This window comes from Aplidium turbinatum, chromosome 1, assembly GCF_918807975.1.
Source record: "Aplidium turbinatum chromosome 1, kaAplTurb1.1, whole genome shotgun sequence".
Lineage (NCBI taxonomy): Eukaryota > Metazoa > Chordata > Ascidiacea > Aplousobranchia > Polyclinidae > Aplidium > Aplidium turbinatum.
The window spans coordinates 6251096-6277335 of record NC_137472.1 but is presented as its reverse complement, the minus strand read 5'-3'; the positions used below and the strand labels follow the sequence as shown (position 1 = coordinate 6277335).

At 37.3% G+C, this 26240-nt stretch overlaps 2 protein-coding genes across 2 annotated transcripts; both read left to right on the top strand.

Annotated features, from left to right (window-relative positions):
• The first annotated feature begins 489 nt into the window (after positions 1-489).
• On the top strand, positions 490-1335 carry LOC145769954 (uncharacterized). Its single transcript, XM_082581550.1, has one exon. It carries the CDS (start codon positions 490-492, stop codon positions 1333-1335), a length of 846 nt encoding a protein of 281 aa, XP_082437676.1.
• A 13859-nt stretch (positions 1336-15194) lies between these two features.
• Positions 15195-16298, top strand: LOC145769862 (uncharacterized). The gene has a single exon (XM_082581439.1). It carries the CDS (start codon positions 15195-15197, stop codon positions 16296-16298), a length of 1104 nt encoding a protein of 367 aa, XP_082437565.1.
• The last annotated feature ends 9942 nt before the right edge of the window (positions 16299-26240 follow it).

The following is a 26240-nucleotide window of genomic DNA, read 5'->3' as shown; positions in this document are numbered from 1 at the left end:
AAATCGATTCTTAACTTAATAAATTACACTAAGAGGTTAGATTGTTGTGCAAATGCCAGCATTTGATGAATGCAAATTAGCAGAACCATTTTTGAAGAATTTATTTTGTTGATAGCAAAAAGGTTAGAAAATACATTGTGGCAGAACTCAAAGCTGGAAAGTATTTTCAGTTTCAGTGGATTCAACACCAGATTTAGCACATGTTGACCAGTTAACCGTCATTGTACGTTACGTGGTTTCAGGTAAACCAGTAGAAAGATTTTTAACCTTTTTGCAGACTGGCTCTCACAAAGCTGAAGTTCTGTCTTCATCTCTTCTAGAGTTTCTCGAAAGAGAAGAAATCAGTTTTGATGATTGTCGAGGACAATCTTATGATAATGCTAGCAATATGTCTGGCTGCTATGCAGGTATGCAGGCAAGGCTTAAAAACAAGAACTCAAAAGCCAAAAGCCAGAAGCAAGACATGAAGCTTGTTCATTGAGGGACAAAATGGACTGTCTGGAAACTGCTCTGCTAGCTAATTTGTGGAACATAATCCTTGTACGTTTCAACAGCACCAATAAAGCACACCAAGGTGTTAATGTTGACCTGAAAGTAGTGGTGGATTTGATTGACTTTCTTGAAAAATTTGTACAATCCATCCGAGATAGGTTTGATGAGTTGGAAAAGGTTGCTGGAAACTTATGTACCAGTATGGTGTATAGATCAGGCAGAAACAGACAGAAAACAAGGAACAAGCGGTTCGATGAAGACTCATCAACAACCTCAGAAGAGGTTGTTTTTACACCAAGAGAAAAATTCAGATGTGAAGTTTTCAATGTTATTTTAGATCAGCTCTCTGTTGCTTTAAAACAGCGCAAAGCAGCGTACCAAATGGTGCATGATAGGTTCAACGTACTAGTTAACTTATGCAATCTGAGTGTTCCAGAGATAAGAAGTGAGGCAAAGAAACTAATAAGCTTTTATCCGGGAGACCTTACCGGTGTCTTTGTTGAAGAAGCTGTTCAATTTGCAGCTTTTGCCAAGCTCAGGTCATGCCTTGCCCCTTTGCAGCAAGCAGTTTTGTTGCATGATGAAGGTTTATGTGATACATTTCCAGGTGTTAACATTGCCCTTAGAATTTACTTGAGTATGATGGTAACAAGCTGTTCTGGTGAAAGATCTTTCAGCAAATTGGCACTGATAAAAAATCACCTGAGAAGCACAATGAGTCATGAAAGGCTAAGTTCTCTGTGCCTACTGAATATTGAAAGCAGTGTCTCTAAAATGGTGGAATTTAATGAATTAATCAGAGATTTTGTGGATGCTAAATGTAGAAAGAAAGAGTGTTTTTAGATATTTTGCAGGTGCAGTAAAATGTGATGTCTGACAGAATTCCTAATTTCACTTGCTTAGTAGGCTACATTGCACAGTAATTGCAGTAGCCTAGTTGTTTCAGACTGTACAAATTATATGCAGCAAACAATTTTATTGAGTTTCACTGATTTCAGAAAGCTGTGTTTTATTGTTGTTTGCTTTTATAGGTGTGAAGTTTCATAATACAAATAACTTGATTGTGATTTATTTTCCCCTTTGCGCAGTGTTCATTAATAGTAAACTGTGTAAAGTGCAAGTTAAATCTGCCTTAACGTCATTTTTCTACCTTTCTGCCCTTCACAATAAGTATTTCGTCTCAGGTGACTAGACATTTTCGTGGAATGTTAGGTAAATATAATTTAATGTGAGTGCAATATAAATGTTAGTGCAATTACTTTGGAATGTAAAATCTCCCAAAAATGCCTTATATTTATGAGCAAAAGTAATTTGTTGTTTAGTTTAGCATTACTTTATGTTATAATTCAAAAATTTCAATTTTGAAGCTAGTTTTGGGAAATTAAAATAAAAACCGACTTTCTGACGTCTATTCAACACAAACACTTTATTTCAATAAATTTGTTGGGTAAAAGCTTAACTTCTATACGCACAATACACATGGTTATTATCTTCACTGTCTAAGTATCAAAGGATCGGTCAACAGTCTCAATATTTTAATAGGTAGTCAGGCAGATCTCCTCCCTCAGTTTAAACTAGAGGCCTTCAAAGACATGGCTATTATCTTATAAGAGATTTTGGCTCTGTGATTTTCATAGCTCCCGTTATTGGCGATTAATTAGCACGGGGTTAAGATAGCCCGTGACTTGCTTTCCGCGCACGAAAACAGCTCGTATTAAGATAGGGTTAATAGCCCAACGGTTTAACCTATTGATGAAGACGTATGGGCATACACTTTGCATTTACCAAAACTCATCAAATAAAAACCGGATTTGCGTATAAGTTTAGTGATTACTTTAGCTTTGAAATTAAAATTACGTTCAAATTTTTTTTTTGACCACAAAAGGATTTTAATAATTTGTTTGTTTAGCCTACCCAGTAACGTTGACATGGGGGTCCTATAAACTATAGAAAAGGTAGCTTTCACTGCGATCACAAATGCAACACAACAGGAAGCAGCGAAGACAAATATAGCCTAGTCGTCGAGTCAGCTGTTACACTTATTCTAGCATGCCATTAATTGTAGGCCCACCATATTTTCATCACCCAAAAAGAGGACATGTTTGGTAAGCAAGTAAAATGCCAGTAGATTTTTACGTTTAAACAATTTTTACATCTTCTTAGATGATTATAGGCCTATGTAGCAGAAGTGACAAATAAAAAACGTAACATGTTTATTTGTCAGGCTCAGTCAATGAACATTTTGCTGTTCATTTGATTTTCACCACAAAAAACATGCGTTTTACATTTGCATTTTGAGCCATAGCTTATTGCAGATGAAGAATTGCTCGATTTTTAACAATTCATTTAAAAAAATCTCTAATTCTGCAATATTTGAACTATTCTGTCCATTTTCTAATGTGCCATCATTTAAACCAGGGGTGGGGAACCTTTTTAGTATTGCGGGCCACATAAAATGAGAAGTAACACAGGTGGGCCACTAAAAATTTCGAAATTTTATTTACAGAGAAAAAATGCAGCGAAGTATACAATGATTTATTTCATTTTCGCAGCTAGTGGGATGGCTGAAAGTTTTTATTTTTGGTGAGTCGTGTGATGTCTGCTGACACGGAAAATGTTGCAACTCTTAACTGCAACTCCACGTTTTTATCAGTCAGTCTGGAGCGAAACCGACTTTTTGTTAGATTCAATTTGGAAAAAAACTGCTCGCAACGGTAGGTGCTTCCAAACAGAGACACATATTTCAAAGCATGTTTCTGCATGACTGGAAAATCATCAGCATTTACGTAGCGTTGATAAAAATTGAGCAGTGGAATGGTTTGGTACATCGCTTTCAATGCACCGTCACTCTGGAGCTCTACTATTTCATATTGGAAGTTACTAGACACATCAGTTGCAACCACATTGAAAGGAGAGGACAAATATCTAACCCCAATTCTTTACTATTTATGTTCAAAAATCTTGCATTAAATGTCTCCATAAGATTGACACATACATTTGGCTGTTGTAGAGGCCATATTTTGACGTAGAGGCCATATTTTGCCACATTTTGCTGTTGTAGAGGCCATATTTTGACGTAGAGGCCATATTTTGCCACATTTTGCTGTTGTAGAGGCCATATTTTGACGCGTGCCACATGGAACAGTCACGCGGACCGCAGGTTTCCCACCCCTGATTTAAACAAAGCTAATGCAAGCTAGCTATCAGGTTTAAGACGTCTTTGCACTAGCTTTGGTAGCCTATAGATCGAACAGTTTAACATCATCAATGCCGACATTTTTCTCTGACAAATACTTCCACACACCGCTGAAAAGCGTTATCCTATTCTTTGGTGTAAGACAGCATAAGCAATAAGCATCCAATCAAAGGATGTAAACTCAGAAAATGAAATTAGTGGTCTATTCATCCAAATAGGCAACAAAAGAGTCGAACAATAGAAATACATCTGACATGGTCATCGAGTACTAACACTGCCTTCGTTTGACACAGAAACATTAAATGTATCCACCATATGCCATATCCTCAGTCAGCAATGTATTGTCAACCTCAAAGTCAATAAACACTTTTCTTAAACAAGGATAGCCTATTTCTGCCACAGCTCACAGAAAACATACTTTGCTTTTTTGGTATCGTTGCTTAGCCTTATTTAGCTTTCGCCAAGGTCACATAAAAATAAAACCTTGTTGAAAATGATAGCAATGCAAAAAAGAGGACATTTGAGCATTTTCAAGTGTCCTCGGAGGACAATTTATTTTGTATGAAAAAAGAGGACAAATCCTCCTAAAAGAGGACATATGGTGGCCCTAATTAATTGTCTTTGCCGAGAAACAGCCACAAACTCTGGAGCGGTGTCGAACAGAAGTCCTTTGCGAACGTCGCGCAAACGTTCTCACCACTTAACCATGCAGACGCTACATTACTATACGTTATTTGTAGTTAATTAGAGTTTTATAATGTCAAAAGTTTGCTAAAAGTTTAAACAACAGTTAGTAGGTTAATAATTTAATAAAATTGCAGTTGTTCAGCCTAACCAAAAAATATGGTATTGGGTGGTTCCACCTGCGCTGTAGTCAAATTCAAAATGAAAGCGTGTGTGTTGCAAACTTGTGGTTTGATTGTTCCTATTTCCACAGAAAGTAATAATTGCAACAAATACCGATGCTGTTTGATTCTGTCAATACATTAGTTCTATAAGAGCAAACGAAGCCGAGCCAAGCACAAACATGAAGTGGCTAGAAACTTGGAGTGACCTCAAGCATAGGTCAAGTTAGGACAAAAACATCAAGTAATAAACGAAAATGCTGCACGGAAAGATTATAAGTGTAGATTCTAAATCAGTGTTTCTCAAACTTTTTTACTCCATCGCCCCCTTTTCGTTATTGAAATAAAATTTCGCCCCCCTAATTCTGTGAAGTAAAATAAACATTGATAATAGAGTGACAGACAAATATAGTTTTGGGAATTTAATCAACGAAATTGACAGTAACATGAATACATGATAATGTTCAATGGGGTGGATGAGCTTGGCGGCTTTTACAAAGTTTTGAAACGTTTGGCGACATCTTTGTAAGATAGAGTCGAAGATCAACCCGTTTATGACCTAGCAAGCAATTTCTTTGCTTCGAAAGCATCAATGCCACAGAAAATCCCTTTTCAATCATATATGAAGTAGGAAACGACAAAATCCACATTCTAGCTTCTTTCCAGAGAAGCTCATATTTGCCAGCAACCTGGCACCAAAACAAATCGTAGCTTATCGATCATTTCTGAATTTCACTCTTGACTCATCATCTCTTTGCATATCAATGAACTGCTCTTGAAGTTCCACTTCTACAGTAGCCTATGTCTGTAGGTTCGGTAGAAAATGGTTGTACCACCCAGTTTCCAACCATTGCCGGAGCACCATCAGTTGCGCATTGTTGAATATTTTTCAGTGGAATCCCCTTCTCTTCGTAGAAGTTTTTCACTGCATTAAAGATGCTTGATGTCCGAATAGGCCTATCTGTAGGAAGACTGAGCTTCTTCTTGTTCTCATATTATGAACAAAACGCACATATCCAAGCAGCAGCTATGCCTACATTGTCGGTCAAGGTGGAACCATCTATTTGCAGTAAATGGTTTGCGCGTTGGACTGTAATTGGTGGTTTGATAAATTCGCCCCCTTCGAGTGTTTTCGCCCCCCGATCGCCCCTTTTGATTTTTTCGCCCCCCTGGCGCTCAAAATCGCCCCCAGGGGGGCGATTTTGCCCACTTTGAGAAACGCTGTTCTAAATGAAGTAATAACAAGTTTAGGCTACCTACTTTAGTTGTTTTGACTGATAAAACTTTTCTGTTTTTTGTGAACCACCCAACAAACAGTCCACTTGAAGCAGCTGACTGTCTCTTATCATTAGTCTCGTCCCGTTGCTCAACACAACAAACAGTGTACCAGCCTCATTTTTGTAATCAAATATCGATTTCGCTTTCATAGCATCTTCAGTTTGATATTGTCAAGAGCAAAATAACTTCAAGATCAAGCGGCGCTGGTTCGACTCTCGGGGTGTGCGCTTGAGCAACGCACGTTAAGGACTGCTCTCCATTCAGCGGCATCTAATGGATGGAATAGTTCCCCGGCAACAAGACTTCAACAATCGGAAGCTTCACTCTGTCAATCTCGGTGACCGGGCCTGCGTCAGTGATCCGAAGCCTCTACAAGTATGCAAAACTGCCAGGATTAAGCTCTGCAAGAAGCTTTCCCAGTCCGAGGATAAACATTCAAGCAATCAAGCAATCAAGCAATCAATCAATAACAAAAAATTCTTCAAAAGTTTAAAGTTTAGATATTATGACGTAACAATTGCATGTTGCGCCACCGTGGAAACAATGAAACAAATTATATAATCTATTACTATGTCATTACTAATGAAGAAACGTAACATGTAAAATTAAATAACATGAAAACCAAAAGAGTCTATAACTTTTATCAAATGAAGTAAAATATAACTAATAAGCAATTGATTGAGTTTCGCTTTTAGCAGCATGATCGTTGCTTACTTCCATGTGTAGATTCTAACGATCTTTTTAAGCCTGATGCTGCGAGTTAGTTAGTTAAAACTTGCCCTAGTCATTACTAATAAAGAAACGTAACATGTAAAATTGAATAGCCTGAAAACCAAAAGAGTCTATAACTTATATCAAATGAAGTAAAATATAACTAATAAGTTTCTACACTGTAGATTTGACATTCAAGAAATTTACAAAATTAATGGATGCTCTAAAACAGTGGTTCCCAACCTTTTTGTTGTCACGGACCCCTTTAGACAAATTATTAATTCTGCGGACCCCCACCGGAATTTTGCCTGAAACTCAATTAACATACTATTGACTATTGTAATACTTATGCTACTCAACTACTGCACTGTGTCATATTGCATTGCCGCTATGACTCCTGCAGCAAATATCAGGACAGTTGCTCAAATAAGAAAATGAATGAATTGTTCAAGAAATGTCAGTAGTATTTGAATATTAAGGTGACCCAAAGTGGCATGCCGAAACTTATGAGGTAAACTTTGGTTGCATCGCATGCTTTCTATTACGTAATAGATGAGCCAATCCTGATTTGACTGTAATCGATTGTGGTAGATGTAGTTTAAGGTCAATGTACACATTACTTAGAATCATTATTACGTCATCATTGCAAAATCAACGATAACACAAGACAACATTTTTTGTTTATCTATCTTATTCAGTGTTTTTTATATGTTTTTGAGGTCGCTGATGCCGAATTTGGTGCCAGTTATTGTCTAGTGTCAATGGTTTGGAAGATATTTGCGAAAAACGTTTTTACTGAAATTTAAAAATTAGTCAAAATATTGTGCATTAATTGAGATTGTAATTTCCTTTAAAGCGCGATTCGATTCCATAAACCAGCTTTAATTATCTACTATTCACCACTCGCTAAATGATGGTGAAAAGCTACCAACTTGCAACGTGGAAATTTGTTACACGTGATTAATTATTAATTAATTAGGGCAGGCTTAAAAATTCCCGTTTCGTGATTTTCGAACATCTTTGGGACGAATGCCAGATGGGGTTAACACGTGATTGGTCAAAATTGTGGGTGTTTACAACTGGCCACATTTCTTGGAGATTTGGGCTAGTGTAGACCTACCCTATTTTCATCGCCTAAATAGAGGACAACTTTCCCCAACTAGTAAAATGCAGGTAGATGTTTACGTTTGAAGAATCTTCTACATCGGTTTGGATAATTATATGCACATGCAGCAAAAGTTACAGCAAAAAACAAAACAAATTTATTTTGCAGATTTGGCGAATGAATATTTTGCAGCTCTCTTATACGGCCTGATTTGTTACATTCTGCAAAGCTTTTCCATATTTTTCCTACTTTGGCAACTGTCTGAATGAAAATTTTAATAATCTATGTTTTTGCTTATTTTCCCGGTGACACTAAGTTTCAACATCACAAGGGTTGAAAAACGAAGACAGTTTGACCCAGACAATTTTGGTCAGACTGTTTATCACTTACTTACTTTTCTCAATTTTTACTGTTTCCTCAAAGCAACAAAAAGCTTTCATATTGTTGTGGGTTAGAAAATAAAATTAAAAAGTCTGATATTTTGAAAATTTCAGTCAGACAGCAACGATTGCAAAAACCTACTGAATGTGACAAAAACCTACTGAAAATGAAATCTCCAAAAACTACTGAAAAAAACTACAAAACCTATTGAAAATGACATCTCCAGTAGGGTGGCTCGTTTTTGAACTTTTTTTTAAATTCTCTCGGGGTAGTGGGGAAATGGTGCCAATGAGTGAGAAAACGCTCATGACAAAATTTGAGATTCGTAAAAAATTGTCTTCAGCCTCCTCATGGGCCCAAAAATCGAAAAATGGGGTCAAAAACGCATTTTTTTTCAAAAATATATTTAGTTTGGGTAGATACAATATTGTTTAGATATATCTAATTAGCCTAAGAAAAAAAATTGGAGTCATTTGAACTATTCCTTCAGCTTCCTCACAGCTTCTGAAAATTTCCATTTTGCTGAAAATTTCGCATTTTTGTGGGTGGTTACATGATACATAATTGCGTTAGACATTTTGCCAGCTATAAAACGTCATTGTATTTCTCTTTATAGACCTTCCCTGAGCTGTTGCGTCATTTTTTAATGAAATTGGATTAATTTAGTAGGAAAAAGTGACGTCTTTTATTTGAATTTACGTCACTGACGAAGTTATTTTTTTTTATTTTCTTATATCTTAAATTTTTCTGAAGGTGTTGCGACCGTGCCAAATTTTTTTTTTCAACTCAATAACTTACTTCGGTCACAAGCACGTTTTTAACGTTCGCGTTTTGTCGCTTCTACCTTTTTCTCGACCTTTGCTATGTTGACGTGTATTGTTTTGATATGATGGTCAGAAATAAAAACAACTGAACTGAACTGAACTCTGTAACCACAAACAAAAATGCAAAATTTTCAGCAAAATAAAAATTTTCTGAAGCTGTGAGGAAGCTGAAGAAATAGTTCAAATGACTCCAATTTTTTTTCTTAGGTTAATTAGATATATCTAAACAATATTGTATCTACCCAAACTAAAAATATTTTTGAAAAAAAATGCGTTTTTGACCCCATTTTTCGATTTTTGGCCCCATGAGGAGGCTGAAGACAATTTTTTACAAATCTCAAATTTTGTCATGAGCGTTTTCTCACTCATTGGCACCATTTCCCCACTACCCCGAGAGAATTAAAAAAAAAAGTTTAAAAACGAGCCACCCTAATTTTCAGGTAGCCACGCCTTGATTTTTTGCAGTAAGGAAAGATCAGCTCTAACGAAATTATGAAAATACATTTGCACAAAATAAGAGGCTGTTACTTTCCTTCGTTCCACCATTGTGGCTGCATTATAGATAAGATGGGTTCTAATTGCATTTACATAAGCTGTAAGTATTCATGCCACAATTTCTTTTTTCAGTGGTCTATGGCGATGTTATTCACAGTGCACTTTTGGGCAATCTTTTCGATTCGCGTCACGCATGGTAACAAAATAGTTAAATTGGCAATCAGCAACCTCCACACGCCTTGAATCTAGGAATAGTTGAACCAATATATAATATATCAGAGTAAAAAAATAATTTTATGCTAAAAGTGAGGCGAGAATTGAAAAATATAAACAGGGCAAAGTATTTTTGCAATCCTTTCTGTCGGCGTCATAGTTTTTAATCTCATTTTCTCGTGATTAGCTTCACTCATTTTTTTCTTTTTCTCAACTTTTCTGATTTCGTCACACATTTCCTCACCGCTGACCGCTATTGCTTGCCACCACTGCAAAACAATGTTGTTTAATATGTTACAATGATCGTCTAAGATGTTATTGCTAACAACAACACATCAACAAGGCAAAGTACGCCAATTTCTAGGAGAATCTATCAATAAGGATATTACATTGTTGCAGGGTTACAAATGCGTGCAGTACATATTACAAATGTGCTTTGGAGATGCGAGAAGCATGTTGAACGGTTTCATCAAGGCATTTAATTTGGAAAAAAGTTTCCAAAGGAGGTGGGATGAAGACAGTCATGATGGGAAATTACATTTGAGTTTGGGATGTGAGGCTGACACAACATACAAACGAAAAGCTCTTTCCAGAATTCATTTTTGATTGGGTGTCCTGTCCATACTGTTTTTTTTATTGTGTTTTTTTTTAGATGAAGTACGCAATTTTTACGGTATGTAAGAGCTATTTGTAGGACCTATTAACTTGAAATCATGTTTTCATAAAATTATAATTAGTGACAGAAACATTGACATTACAAACATTTTACCGCCATTTTTGAAATCAACGAACCAAAAAACATACAAAAACACTCTAAAATTATGATAAAATATATTAAAATAAATTTGTTGTCCTGTGACTTGTCCTGATGAGTATGGGAATGAGTGATAGTCGAGCATTCATCCTGCTAGCGAATCCAACGACCGCTTTCGGGATTTTCCCCAATTGAAACGAACTTATTGCTATGCTCACTTCTTTCTGTGTGAACCCTGATGAGGCTCCAGCTCACATGCAGCTAGTTGAGCTTCACTGCGTCGTCGAGTGCCGAAGGCGATAGCAACATCTTTTCCTTCTGTTTTTTTTTTTACTAGCAAGTTTTTAAAAAAAATGCAAACGTTTTAAAAACCAAACGTTGAGTTTGTTTAGCTTAACATATTTGTGGGAGCAGACGTTCTCGGTTGTGATCTTAAACAAGAACAGCTCGAGATCAAAGCTGAGCAATTCTCGCCTCCGTGATGTTTTAATTTTGTCTACTACTTTCTCTATGTGTTATCTGGATGTGTTAATTTATAATGGAAAAGCAGACAACTTATATAGCCTAACTTATCATAATTCAAAAAAAATGAAGGGGTGTACTGGCAAACATGTATAGGTTTAGACCATAATACAAGAGAAGGATCCACAGAGGATACAAACTGATATGAATAAATCAAAAAGTGAATAATATAAATAACAGTTACCTCTCAAGTACATGTAGCACCACACAAAATGAAATTGACATGACTTTTGACTCTTTTTCATTTTTTTCAAATAATGTCTAAAAAGACATTATTAAAAGTAACTACGGACTGTGGCCCAGGCCCGTAGCCAGACATTTTCAAGGAGGGCTTCCCAAATCCAAAAATATGGACCTTTTGAAAACGCTTTCTTCTTGGTGTGTCCACAAGCAAGCAAAAACATAAGAAGCGGCAGTACATGTACCAACAAACAAAACAAACTTCAAATTGTCAATTATAAAAAAACAAAATAAATAAATACCGGTACAAACAATTTTCACATTAACAATAGCACATCTACAGTGGAACCGAGAGGGGCGCCGGAGGCGGAAGGGAGAGGGCAGATGCCCTTATAAGGTCATGTAAGCTACTGCACAATTTGCAATATAACAATTTGCTCCACTGGTGATCCACCTAGAATTTTTAGTGGTCCAAAGAGAATTTTATTGGTTCACATAATGGACATCAATTGCCAATGGCCAATGGAATTTTTTTCTTAAAAAAATGGTCCATGGGACAATGGCACAAATCCATGTAAGCTTCAGCGAATTTCACTGTAATTCAGCTTAAAGTATATCTCACACTATCCACTAAACTAGTGGTTCCCAACCTGGGGTCTGCGGACCCCTTGGGGGTCCGTGATTACCTTGATGAATTTTGGAAAAAAAGCGAAAAGCGATCTTTTTACTTTCATTTCTCTCATTAAATTTGCTTACGTTGAAAAAGTTTCGGCCTGGCACTTTGGGTCACCTTAATAATAATCAAATACTGCTGACATTTCTTGAACATTTCATTCATTTTCTTATTTGAGCGACTGTTTAACCTAATATTTGCCGCAGGAGTCATATTACAATAGTCAATAGTAGGCCTATGTTAATTGAGTTTCAAGCAAAATTTAGGTAGGGGTCCGCAGAATTAATAATTTGTCTAAAGAGGTCCGTGACAACAAAAAGGTTGGGAACCAGTACTGCACTAAACCAATACGCGTCCACAATTCCGTTGCCTGTTCTCACGTTAACTATCTTTTATGACGAGAACTGTATTCATACCGTCACCGCCCTCGATGTCGTTTACGCGCTGAAGCGCCAAGGACGAACCCTGCACGGTTTCGGCAGTTAGACGACTCATCAATGACAGCAACAACAATGCGTTCGAATGGTCAATTTTAAAGCTATTTTCGGGAAATCAGAATAAAAACCGACTTTCTGACGTTTTTTGTTATCTCAAACACTTTATTTCAATAAATTTGTTGGAAAAAAATTAATTTCTGTACGCACAATCCTACACATGGCTATTATCTTATAGAATATTTTGGCTCTGTGATTTTCGTAGCTCCCGTTATTAGCGATTAATTAGAACGGGGCAAAGATAGCCCGTGACGTGCTTTCCGCGTACGAAAACAGCTCGTATTAAGATAGGGTTAAACATTAGAACGATGGTAACAAGTTTGCACAGTTAACAATGGAAGGTTTCGAAATGGACACCTATACTATTAGAGGAATAACATCACTCTAGATCGCGTGTAGAACATTTATTTGAGCCGATATGAGCAGATGTGAGAGTATGAGCAGTAGTACTGTATTGCGTTTCAAACTAAGCTACAACAAACTAAAATTGCCGTTTTGTTTATAGTGTCTTGACAGTTAGCCTATTCTTGTTGCGAGGCACATTCCTTGCGCCCGATAATTTTCCAATTACCAGTAGGCTACCACATTTTCCACAGGTTGGCTTTCCGCAATGCAGGTAAATAAACCTTTCCCGCAGCTCTGTGCAATGAAGCGTGTCGTGGAAAACATTACGCTGGTTGATTCATTAACAAGGACAAAATTGCTTGTGAATACGTGTTTAACAGTTATTAGAATCTTCCTGAAAACGTGGCATCCATTAACGTTAAAAAAGCAAGGAACTGACTGTTGTAGTTTATTCAAGTTACTTTTACAAGAAAAACAGGTCAAGTGATACAGTAATAAGCCGCTTATTAATGGGCTCCAGTAACTGCGCATAAGCTATGATGCTTGAAAGAACTGGTGGTAGTGTGTTACTGTGTTGGTGTGAAAGCAAAATTCTGTTGGTCTACTATTCTGATAGATTTATAATTCCTTTCTGCATTACTGGGTCTTCATAATAATAAGTGAGAATTATTGTCTTATTTGCTACAATAAGTAGCTTAAGATAAGTAGGTTTCCGTTTGTAACCTTATTTTGCTTCTATTTGTGAAAATAATATATCACTCATGGCCTAATTGCACTGAATATGAATCAACTGGAGTAGGCTAATAAGCCTTGTTAAACGAACATAACTTTAAAAAAACATTCAGCAAACTCGTTTATTTTAGCCAAATTAAACAAACTTGCAATAACAATAATTATAGATAATGGTTATAAAATTATATTTGAGGTAGGCTATCACTGCTGTAGAGGAAGCATTTTCCGTGGTTTTATTGAGCTGGACTGCCATTCAATCAAGGCCGTAGGTTAATTTTCTCTGTTGAGGCCCGATGCAATTATGGGGCCTCCGTTTTTTTTCTGTTCATATTAGAACGTAGATATGACGCATGTAAAGCTCGCAGGAACTACACACCACGAAACACCACTGTCTATCGCTGTCTATTCTTGCAACAATCGGCTGCCGGCAAACATTTATTGTTATCATATAACTTGTTTTGGCCGCTTTTTTGGGCTTAAAAGCTTACCAGCTTAACCTATTGATGAAGGCGTATGGGCCTATAAACTTTGCATTTGCTCAAACTCATCAAATAAAAACTGGATTTCCGTAGAAGTTTGGTGATTACTTTAGCTTTGAAATTAAAACTACGTTTTAATTGTTATTCTGACCACAAAAGGATTTCAATAGTTTGTTTTTTTAGCCTACCCAGTTTCATATAGGCTACCTAGTAACGTTGACATGGGGGTCCAATAATAGGCTAGCCTAATCATGTTTTTTTTTTGTCCCCATTGCGACAACATATTATAGAGTATGTAGCCTTCACTGCGATCACAAATGCAACATAACAGGAAGCAGCAAAGAGATATATAGCCTAGTCGTCGAGTCAGCTGTTACACTTATTTTAGCATGCCATTAAATGTCTTTGCCGAGACACAGCCGCAAACACTGGAGCGGTGTCGAACAGAAGTTCTTTGCGAACGTCGCGCAAACGTTCTCACCACTCAACCATGCAGACGCTACATTACTATAAATTTTTTGTAGTTACTTAGAGTTTTAACACGTCAAAGATTTACTAACAATATAAGCAACAGTTAGTAGGCTAACAATTTAATGAAATTGCAGTAGTTCAGCCTAACCATAAACTATGGTATTGGGTGGTTCCACCTGCGCTGTAGTCAAATTCAAAATGAAAGCGTGTGTGCTGCAAACTTGTGGTTTGATTGTTCCTATTTCGACAGAAAGTAATAATTGCAACAAATACCGATGCTGTTTGATTCTGTCAATACATTAGTTCTATAAGAGCAAACGAGGCCGAACCAAACACAAACATGAAGTGGCTAGAAACTTGGAGTGACCCCAAGCATAGGCCAAGTTAGGACGAAAACATCAAGTGATAAACGAAAAAGCTGCACGAAAAGATTATAAGCGTAGATTCTAAATGAAATAATAACAAGTTTAGGCTACCTACTTTAGTTGTTTTGACTAATAAAACTTTTTTGTTTTTTGTGAACGACCCAGCAAACCATAGCCGTACGAGCCAGGGAGGCAGGAGAGAAGCCGCCCCCCTGTTGTTTCAAAACGTCGCGAATTCGGGCAAAATCTTGCAATTATTAGGGCAAATATTGCTATAAGAAAAGCTACAAAATTGCATGAATTAAGAAAAACTATAAATTAATATCTTTTACCTATCAAACTAAGTACAGCCTCTTATTTGCACAAGAAATGTGTTATAATATATTGTTTTACGTTATTTCTACGTACTTTGTTTCTGTACTGCTCCTTGTTCTAATGATTACTTCGTTGGCGTGTTTTGTCCTTCTGGCTGTTCTCTATTTTGTGTTGCTTGTTGTTGTGAGCTACCTGCCTTCATTTTTAGTATGTTTTGAGTTGGGGTGGCCGCATTTTAAGTTGGTTAAAACTTTATCAATAAAGTCAACTTTAGTTTCATGACAATTTAACCAACTTCAAATTTTCAACTAGAAATCGCAAAGGATGGAGAGGTTGTTAAAACCTCAGCGATTAGACATTGAGCCTGGCAATGTACAAGCGGCCAGAGAATTTAGACACTGGCGACAAGTCTTTGAGAACTATATTCAGAAGCACTTACAACAGGGACCTGCCGAAAACGAAGCAGGCGAAGCCAACCGTTTAAGACTTAAATTAAAAGCATTGATCAGCATGATTTCGCCCCAAGTTTTTGAATACATTGATGAGTGCGAGACTTATGAAGGAGCCATGCAGCTTTTGGAACAAATTTATATCAAGAAACCAAACGAAATATATGCGCGACATGTGCTGGCATCTGCAAAGCAGCACTCAGATCAAACCTTACATAAGTTTCGGCACCATTTAGAAAATTTAGCAAAGAACTGCAATTTTAAAGCTGTGTCTGCAGCAGAACATAAGAATATTATGCTGAGAGACGCATTTATCAATGGCATATTTTCGCGGAATATCAGACAGCGTCTTTTGGAGAATAAAACTTTGGATTTTGAGTCGGCTTTCAACCAAGCGTTATCGTTAACTGAAGCAGAAAAAGAAGCCAAAGATTTTGAAGTTTACAACAGCCACAAAGCTGATTTCTCTGAAAAGGACGTGTTAGCGTCAGCCTCTAAGAGTGACATAAACGTTAGTGACAACAACGAAAAATCCGACAATCTATCAGCCACTTATACTCAACATCAATGTTACTTCTGTGGGAGTAAGCGTTCTCATAACCGCAAGAACTGTGTAGCGCGTTCATCAGTTTGTTTTAAGTGCAACAAGAAAGGACATTGGGCAATAGTCTGTCGAAAGAACGGGAACAGCTCTGGCCATCAAGCAAATAACACGGCGGCAGCATCGATTGATATTCAATGTCCAGCGACCAGTACCTGTACGCCCTCTCAAGGTAATGTCTGTTCAGCAAAAACTGTGAACAATGACTTGAAACAGTCAACAATTTTTATAAACATTGCTGGTCATGAACTGTCCGCTCTAATTGACACCGGAAGTTCTAAGAGTTTTATCAACGAACGATCAGTTAAAGACTTAAACCTCAAAGTTTTTCCGGCAAGGCTCGAAGTGACGATGGCTCAAATGTCAGCCAAAAGTTGAGTTCTCGGTAAATGTGTAGTAAACCTAAACATTCTTGATCGCACGTATAACAACGTCGAACTTTATATTCTAAAGAACTTATGCTCTGATATAATTCTTGGTTTAGATTTTCAAAGCAAGCATAAGCGTTTAGTTTTCGAATTGGTTGGTCCTGAAAATGACCTCATCATTTCACATAATATGTCTGGGACATGTGCCGTAGCCGCCGCCCAAGTAGAGTGTCCATCATTATTTTCAAGTGTGAAAGATAATTGCAAACCCGTAGCGACTAAATCTCGGAGGTACAGTCACAATGACTTAAAATTTATCGATTCAGAAGTTAACAATTGGCTTGCTGAAGGAATCGTTCAGCCGAGTAACTCGCCATGGCGTGCTCAAGTAGTCGTAGTAACAAATCCTGAGTCAGGACGTAAAAGACTTTGCGTCGATTACTCGCAAACAATTAATCTATTTACTGAACTCGACGCTTACCCCATCCCCCGCATCGAGGACATCGTGAACAGTCTTGCACAGTACAATAGTTTTGCGACTTATGATCTTAAATCAGCATACCACCAGATTCCTTTGCTTGACCAAGATAAACCTTATACTGCCTTTCAAGCTGGTGGAAGATTATTTGAATTTAATCGCATGTCATTTGGTGTTAAAAATGGTGGCCCAGTATTCCAACGCATAATGGACAACGTTGTTGCTTCGGACAAACTCGAAAACACGTACGTGTACTTTGACAACGTCATCATTGGCGGTCGTAATTCTGAAGAACTAGAGAAGACCGCTGCAAAATTTCTACAATCCATGAAACGACGTAATATGACGCTCAATAATAACAAAACCGTCTATGGTGTGGAGAACATTAACATCCTGGGTTACTGCGTAGGAAATAGACAAATTAAGCCCGATCCTGAGCGTTTAAAAGCTCTTTGGGATTTACCATCACCCACTTCTAAAAAATCGCTACAGAGAACAATTGGGTTGTTTGCCTATTACGCTAAGTGGGTTCCGGGCTTCTCTGACAAAATACAAAGGCTAAAGGGAGTTGATGCCTTTCCTTTAAGCACGTTACAAATAAGCGACTTTCAATTTCTCAAAGAAGCTATTGCTAATGCATCCCTTCAAGCAATTGATGAGAACTCACCGTTTACCGTAGAATGTGACGCATCAGATGTAGCAATATCGGCTACTCTAAATCAAAGTGGGCGACCGGTAGCATTTATGTCTCGGTCATTACAAGGGAGCGAGCTACACTACCCTGCCATGGAAAAGAAGGCTACGAGTATTATTGAAGCCGTAAGAAAATGGTCCCATTTTTTGATTCGAAGGCATTTTACATTAATTACAGACCAAAAATCAGTAGCTTTCATGTTTGACAGCAAGAAGCGGACCAAAGTCAAAAACAATAAAGTGCTATGTTGGCGCCTCGAACTGGCATCCTTTTCTTATACTATTCGTTACCGTCCCGGCAAAGACAATACAGCACCCGACGCTTTATCGAGAGCATTTTGCGCAACGGTACCTGCTCGAAACATTAAATGTTTGATGGATATTCATAAAGAATTGTGTTGCCCGGGTTAACTCGTTTGTTGCATAATGTGCGTTCGAAAAATTTGCCTTACTCGACAACTGATGTTAAAAGAATATGCAAATCATGCAATGTATGCGCTGAAGTTAAGCCACGTTTCTTTAAACCCGTCCAGAGTAATTTAATCAAAGCGACTCAGCCCATGGAGAGGCTAAATTAGATTTTAAGGGCCCCTTACCATCATGTTCTCGTAATATATATATATTGTGTGTCATTGATGAGTATTCGCGATTTCCGTTTTGTTTTCCCTGTGTTGATACGTCGTCTGGCACAGTAATCAAGTGCCTTTCTCAACTGTTTGCAATGTTCGGTACTTGTAGTTTTATTCACACTGATCGAGCCCAAAGTTTCATGTCTAGGGATGTTAAACAATTCTTGTTGGAAAGGGGTGTAGCTGTGAGCCACTCAACACCCTATCACCCGCAAGGCAATTCGCAAGTTGAACGTTACAACGGAGTAATATGGAAAGCGATACAATGTAACCTCAAGTCATTCGGCCTGCCTTTAAGCAAATGGGAAAATGTCCTTCCGAACGCCTTACACGCATTGAGATCGCTACTGTGTACATCAACAAACTCTACCCCGCATGAGCGATTCTTCAACTTCTCTAGACGGTCGTCACACGGGAAGTCCCTTCCTGATTGGTTAAGCACTCCTGGCCCAATCTTACTGAGAAAGTTTAACAGGTCTAGCAAACACGACGATCAAGTCACGAAAGTGTTCTTAACCGAAGCCAACCCATTATACGCTCGGATCAAATACAGCGACGGCCGAGAGTCTAACGTGTCTCTAAGAGACTTAGCCCCACATCCTGCTAATAATACCTCTTACGGGGATATTGTGGATTCTCCTCAATCATCGGAATATATTTTGGATTCTTCTCAATCATCGGACACAGAGGAAAAGTCATTCACACCGAGTGATAGGTTGCCTTGCAGTGGCGCTTCACCGGGAAATAATTTCGATCAAGTCGAAGAAGTTGTTCGCGACCAAGCGATCGACTGCGATCCAGCAATCAATCCGCAATCAACAACGACTGGTGACCTAACCCGATCAAGCCTTTCCAATGGAAATCCAAGAAGATCGTCTAGGTCCACCAAAGGGGTTCCTCCCGTTAGACATGGGGATCCCATTACCTTTTAGAGTGGGTAAATGTTATAATATATTGTTTTACGTTATTTCTACGTACTTTGTTTCTGTACTGCTCCTTGTTCTAATGATTACTTCGTTGGCGTGTTTTGTCCTTCTGGCTGTTCTCTATTTTGTGTTGCTTGTTGTTGTGAGCTACCTGCCTTCATTTTTAGTATGTTTTGAGTTGGGGTGGCCGCATTTTAAGTTGGTTGAAACTTTATCAATAAAGTCATCTTTAGTTTCATGACACCCCTGTTGTTTCAAAACGTCGCGAATTCGGGCAAAATCTTGCAATTATTAGGGCAAATATTGCTATAAGAAAAGCTACAAAATTGCATGAATTAAGAAAAACTATAAATTAATATCTTTTACCTATCAAAGTAAGTACAGCCTCTTATTTGCACAAGAAATGTGGCGCAAAATTTTCATTTGGCACACCCGCATTGATGTATTGTGTTGCATGGTGATCAAACTGTAGTACAAAATACATTTAACCAACTGCATCATGCCAATTTGGGCAGCCACCAAAATATGTCTCTAATACTTTTGTGAAACTGCCCAAATCAAAACGCAAAATTTGTTATATAGCTGATTGTATTAATTTTCACAAATGCATCGTATTGATTTGGGCAGCTGAAAACATGAAATTATCTGATGAAACTGATTAGTCTGTTTATGCAACTGCCCAAATTAGCGTGAGACACTTTCCCCAAAATGAACAAATTCATTAATTTTTCCCATTTACATAACTGTATCGTTTAGATTTGGGCAAAAAAAATATGAAATTATCTGATCATAGTCTATTTATAAAACTTCCCAAATTGGCATGATGCAGTTGCCTCCGCATCAAAATTAACAAAGTCTTTAATTTTTTTTCATAATATCCATAAATGCATCATCTTGATTTGGGCAACTAACTTACAAAATATGAATTCATATAAATCTGGTGAATACTTTTATAAAACAATTCGGGTGGAGAGGTTACAATACTTTTTCAACCATAAACGAACATAGCTAAGCAACACCACAACATTTAACAAAAAATGTTATGATATACCTGTTAAATGTAATGTTAATGTTGTGGTGTTGCTTAGCTTTGTTTGGTTACTTTTATAAAACTACCCAAGTTAAAATGATGCAGTTGCGCCCCCCCAAAAAAAAAAATATATTTAGTTTGTTTATGCAACTGTGTCATGTTAATTTCACCAACATTTAAAATGCTACTGTTGAAATATATAATCTCAAACCAATCATAATATATTCATTTATTTCAAAGCTTTCAATGTTTTTTCAATTTCAATTTTCAATCCATTTCAATTTTCAATCCTTCACTCTTTCAATGTTTTTGTTGTAGATCTTAATATTTGTGTTATTCGCCTTTTCAGTTATAATTTTTGTCTTTTTGATGTTGACTTTAACAGAGCTATATGCATGTAAAAGCCCATATTTAATAGTTGCTCTGGTAGTTAGTTAAGCTCATTCATAAGTGTGTATGCAGGTAAAATTGGCAGTGAAAAGTGCTTAGATAAACTATTGTGCAGTACAGATGTAGCCACAGTATATACTCCAAGTGTGTAGCCTACTAGGCATATGAACTCTGCTCCTGCTGTTACCCTTTGGTATCTGATTAGTGTAATCCTACTGTTTAGCTAATAGAACACATTTTGAGTTTTTTTTTTGGTGCAAGGTTTAAACTCTACATACCGGTACATTTGAAGTTTGCACCTGGTATCAATGTGGTATTGTTTATGCAATGTTGGTAGGTAGTCGTACCACTCAGCATGCGACAACTCAGCAAGTGCTTCAACTCAGCAATTGCATTTCAGCAACTGTTCAAGTCAGCAAATAAGATTTTCACCTAGCAGCGGATTTACTTGGTCATTGCTTGCGAAACTGAATTTGCTGACTTGTGACATGACAAGTTTTGGCTTGCTCAATTGTTACTTGCACAGCTTCTTCATTAGCCAACTTCAGCCTCTTGCTGAAATGTTGTTAGCTGAGTTGTCGCTTGCTCAGTTGTCACTTGCTCAGTTCACAACTGCTGACTTGTAGGAGACTCATGTTGGTATTGCCAGGCGCTGAGGTTAAGCATTACTTGATGATCCACTGTATTTTGAAGTGTTTATGCTACTTTTATTTTTTTTACATTATCAATACAAAGATAATTACATATAGCCTTAAACCAACGATGTGGTTCTTAAAACCGAGCTGGTGATTTGCATTGTTATTCTGTACAGTACAGTAAAGTAGTAAATTTTAGTGCATATTTCTTTTGATCAATGTTTACTAATTTCATGGCCACACCTTATGTTTTTGCATGCTGTCTGAGGTCCAACCCACCAGTTGGGGATTATTTATGTGTGTACTGTGTAGCGGTCTATAAAATATATTAAAAAGTTATACAATTAATCATCAGCAAGATTGTCAGTCTCTTTGTGTGTCTCAAGGCCGTTGCCTTAAGCATCAAGCAAGGGTTGCTCTGTTGTTGAACTTGGCCAAGTCTCAAGCCGAGCACTCTGTTTTCAGACCGTGGTTTCATTCAAAAAGGTGCTTAATTAAGGTGAGACATCCTAGAATCTAAAGTAAAATGTGCAAACTTGGGTTTTGTTATATTATCATGAGTGCATTTATATTGTCCAATTACAAATATACTCAATTTCAAAATTTCCTTTCAGAGAATGCTGGGTGTAATATTAGAAATTATTCGCTTATTCGCTAAAGGGGCATCTTTTTTGTTGAATTTGTATTAGCTTACGTTTATTTTATGTTATGTTGTCCGCTCACTATCTCGTCTCATGACCACACTCCCGCATAATTATAACAGATTGCTACCACCTTTTGTGTTTGTTCGTCAGTTGTTGCTTGTACGCAGGTCAGTGCAGTTTTATTGAATTTTCAGTCATTTATTATTAACATTTCACGAATAATTTTGTTTTGTTTAGATGAATTAAGATATTTTCCTGAAGAAGGCAGAAAGTTTTGCCGAAAACGTTTGAAATTATGTATCTGTTTCATTTCTGTATTAATTTTGAATTATGCAATTCAATGTTATTAAGTTGTTATCGATTGTCTGTCTATAATATATTTCCTGTTGCTGATTTTCCTGATATGATTTCTGCAATCATATAACTGCAGACAGGCTCCATTTTTTCAACTTCAAGGTCTATTAATCAGTGCACTTGGTCTATATAGGTCAACCGTACCATATTTTCATCACCCAAAAAGAGGACATGTTTAGTAAGCAAGTAAAATGCCAGTGGATTTTTAAGTTTAAACATTTTTTACATCTTCTTAGATGATTATAGGCCTATGTAGCAAAAGTGACAAATAAAAAACATAACATATTTATTTGTCAGGCTCAGTCAATGAACATTTTGCTGTTCATTTGATTTTCTCCACAGAAAACATGTGTTTTACATTTGCATTTTGAGCCATAGATTATTACAGGTGAAGAATTGCTCTATTTTTAACAATTCATTAAAAAAATTTATAGTTATATGCAATGTTTGAACTATTCTGTCCATTTTCTAATGTGCCATCATTTAAACAAAGCTAATGCAAGCTAGCTATCAGGTTTAAGACGCCTTTGCACTAGCTTTGGTATAGATCGAACAGTTTAGCATCATCAATGCCAACATTTTTCTCTGACAGATACTGTACTTCCACACACCGCTGAAAAGAGTTATCCTATTCTTTGGTGTAAGACAGCATAAGCAATAAGCATCCAATCAAAGGATGTGAACTCGGAAAATGAAATTAGTGGTCTATTAATCCAAATAGGCGACACAAGAGTCGAACAATAGAAATACATCTGACATAGTCATCGAGTAACACTTCCTTCGTTTGCAAGAGAAATAAATGTATCTACCAAATCCACAGCAAGCAATGTATTGTCAACCTCAAAGTCAAAAAACACTTTTCTTAAACAAGGATAGCCTACTTCTGCCACAGCTCACAGAAAACATATTTTTCCTTTTTGGTATCGTTGCTTAGCCTTATTTAGCTTTCGCCAAGGTCACAAAACCTTGTTGAAAATGATAGCAATGCAAAAAAGAGGACATTTGAGCATTTTCAAGTGTCCTCGGAGGACAATTCATTTTTTATGAAAAAAGAGGACAAATCCTTCTAAAAGAGGACATATGGTAGCACTATTTTAGGTCTAATTTTAACCAGTAGCCTACCTTAGGTTATACATTTTATACAGAATATTTAAGTGTTTTTTTTTTATTTATGGTGTGTAAAGCAATGTTTGTTACTCCTACCTACTATGCTAAAGTGCAGAAGCATCGAGCAATGCACAAGCAAGGTATCTTCAAAGATGAATTCAGTTGTTCTATCTTGATTACTATTAGCTAGCTGGTGATCTTGTTATGGTAGTTTTTCAATGTTACCATGCACCGCATACATTATATTTGGGCAATTTCTATAAAAGTGTGCAGATTTGGGCAAATTTACGTTCTGCCCCCCAAAATGGTTTGGTCTCGTACGGCTATGCAGCAAACTGTCCACTTGAAGCGGTTGACTTTCTCTTATCATTAGTCACGTCCTGTTGCTCAACACAACAAACAGTTTACCAGCCTCATTTTTGTAATCAAATATCGATTTCGCTTTTAAAGCATCTTCAGTTTGATATTGTCAAGAGCAAAATAATAATAAAAAATTCTTCAAAGGTTTAAAGTTTAGATATTATGACGTAACAATTGCATGTTGCGCTACCATGGAAACAATGAAACAAATTATATGATCTATTACTAGAAGAAACGTAACATGTAAAATTAAATAGCATGAAAATTGATTGAGTTTCGCTTTTAGCAGCATGATCGTTGCTTACTTCCATGTGTAGATTCTAACGATCTTTTTAAGCCTGATGCTGCGAGTTAGTTGTGGCAATATCGAATTACACGAGCTTTCAGAACACAGTTCCCTAGTCATGTGCTATGACGAATGGTGTTGAATTCAGTGAGTGGTTCTTTCATGTGGCTCTTTGGTTTAGCTTGAGGCTGCCGGCTGTTGAGCTTCTGTGCTGTTAGGCGCTATTGTTGTGAAATTTTGTTGAATCAGTTGTTGGTAGATTAGGTAACGTAGTTCTTCCCTTTCGGCACCATTGTTGATTTTTGGATTTTGCCTGCTGATGAATATGGCCACTTTGAAACGTAATTGTACCGCGTCATTTTCTCTGGCAATAATTTTAAATTCAAAGTTGGCGTGGCACTGCTGTTGATGATCAAAGACCAAACTTTTATCTGAACCAGGGTTGCCAGATCCAAAATAGCTTTGCCTGCCAAATGTTTCATAAAAACTGCCAAAAAACTGCCAAATTTTTCAGGGTTTCAAAAAAAACTGCCAAAAAAATGCCAAACTGTTAGTGTTAGTAGTTACTTGTCCTGTTAGTCAGAAAGGTCATACACCATACTATTTGGTGCTACATATAGCTCTGTCTGATGGTATAGGCCTACTGTCTCAATTTACCTTGATAAACCACTTAGTATGAATAATAAAACACAAACTGCATGTATCAAGCTAAATTAAAACAAACTTTCAAAGGTTGTACGCGGCCACATAGTTGGAGCTATCAAGCATTAACCAAGCGCAATCAGAGGAAGGTGATAAAGACCAAGTGGCCTTGTAGTGGATGTTTTTACAAGTGGATTTGGAGCTATTCTGGCATCCGATGGGTTTTCACATGCATTTATAATATCAAACAGCTGTCTGAAACTTTTGTATTGCAAATATTCTGTTTGAATAAGCTTAACTGAAGGTGATCTACAGTGGCGTATCTAGGGAGGGGGGGGGGGCAGACCACCCCGGGCGGCACGTCTGGGGGCGGCACTTGCAGACTAAAATTTTAGATTTTGATTATAATCTGATAAAAAAACGCATTTCATTTTCATCTGCATTTTCACATGCCATATATAAATTATAATAGACTGCATGTACGGTACTGGTGAGGAACTTCCGGTACCAATTCAGCAGCTCAAGTCAACGAAATTCCTGGTAGGTTGCACAGTGACCGTGTGCTCTTTGAGACAGTAGCCTCCCGTATAGGTTTATAGCCTACTGCCTATCTGTATGTCAACATGTTCAGCCCAGCCAGCCATTCATACACAGTACAGCATACCGGTAGGCCAAATACGTTCCGGTTCAAATTTCTACAAGACCTCTGACCTAAGCTATGCTTTCAACTCATACGGTCCGACTGCGCATCATTAACCATACCCTGTTAACACTTACTATTGGCAAGAAAATAAATGTCAAATCCGCATCCCTCCAGCTGCCCAGTCCAACTCCAACTTTGGTTGGTGATTGGTGAATGGTGACTGGTGTGACTGGCCAGTGGCCTCTGGTCTGGAGCTTCCATTTCAATAAATTAGGAATCGGAGTTTCCAGTCCATAAATTAAAGTTTTTTGATGGACTTTCATTAATAAAAGTTTTTTAAAAAACTGTAGTGGTGAGTTGTACCGGTACCGTAATAATTACAAAAAAATGCCAGACACAAAAATAAAAAATGCCAAAAAAATGCCAAACTGCCAAACGTAATTTTCTCCTGCCAAACGCTTTCAAAAAACGCCAAATTTGTGAAATTTGGCAGGAAAAACGCCAATATGGCAACCCTGATCTGAACTAAGAAAAACTATCTGAAATAATAATAAGTTTCTACACTGTAGATTTGACATTCAAGAAATTGACAAAATTAATGGATGCTCTAAAACAGGGGTTCTCAACCGTGGCCCTCGGCCCCAAGGGGGCCACAGAGCGTTCTCAGGAGAGGCACGATAAAAGGCTTCATTAATGAACTACAACAGGTTATAGGTAAAGCTAGGTAAACGATTGTTTTTTCATCGTATGTTTTTTCTCACTCCATGTTCCATCATCATGCATCGCAGTGACATTCGTCTTGTTGTATCAAAGACTGAGCCGAATATAAAAGGCTAAAACAAAGTCAGGCGCAAGTTTCGCAGTGAGGTATAAATCATTTAATCACTCGCTGTTTTCATTGATTTCGTTTCGTTCGTTGTTCTTTAAACAAATACATTTTTATTTCACGCAAGGGGGCCACGGTTTTTTAGAGCCACAGTCTGGGGGGCCATGACTCATCAAAAGTTGAGAACCATTGCTCTAAAACAATTACTCATGCAAATTACAATAAAACAATTAACTAATCAATAAAATCAAATATCAAAATTAATGACTGTCTAGTGTCTATGCATAGTGACATTTTTGAGATTTAGCT

What these genes read in the sequence shown, in the direction of transcription:
- LOC145769862 (XM_082581439.1), top strand. Translation starts at nt 15,195, where the DNA reads ATGGAGAGGTTGTTAAAACCTCAGCGATTAGACATTGAGCCTGGCAAT.
- LOC145769954 (XM_082581550.1), top strand. Translation starts at nt 490, where the DNA reads ATGGACTGTCTGGAAACTGCTCTGCTAGCTAATTTGTGGAACATAATC.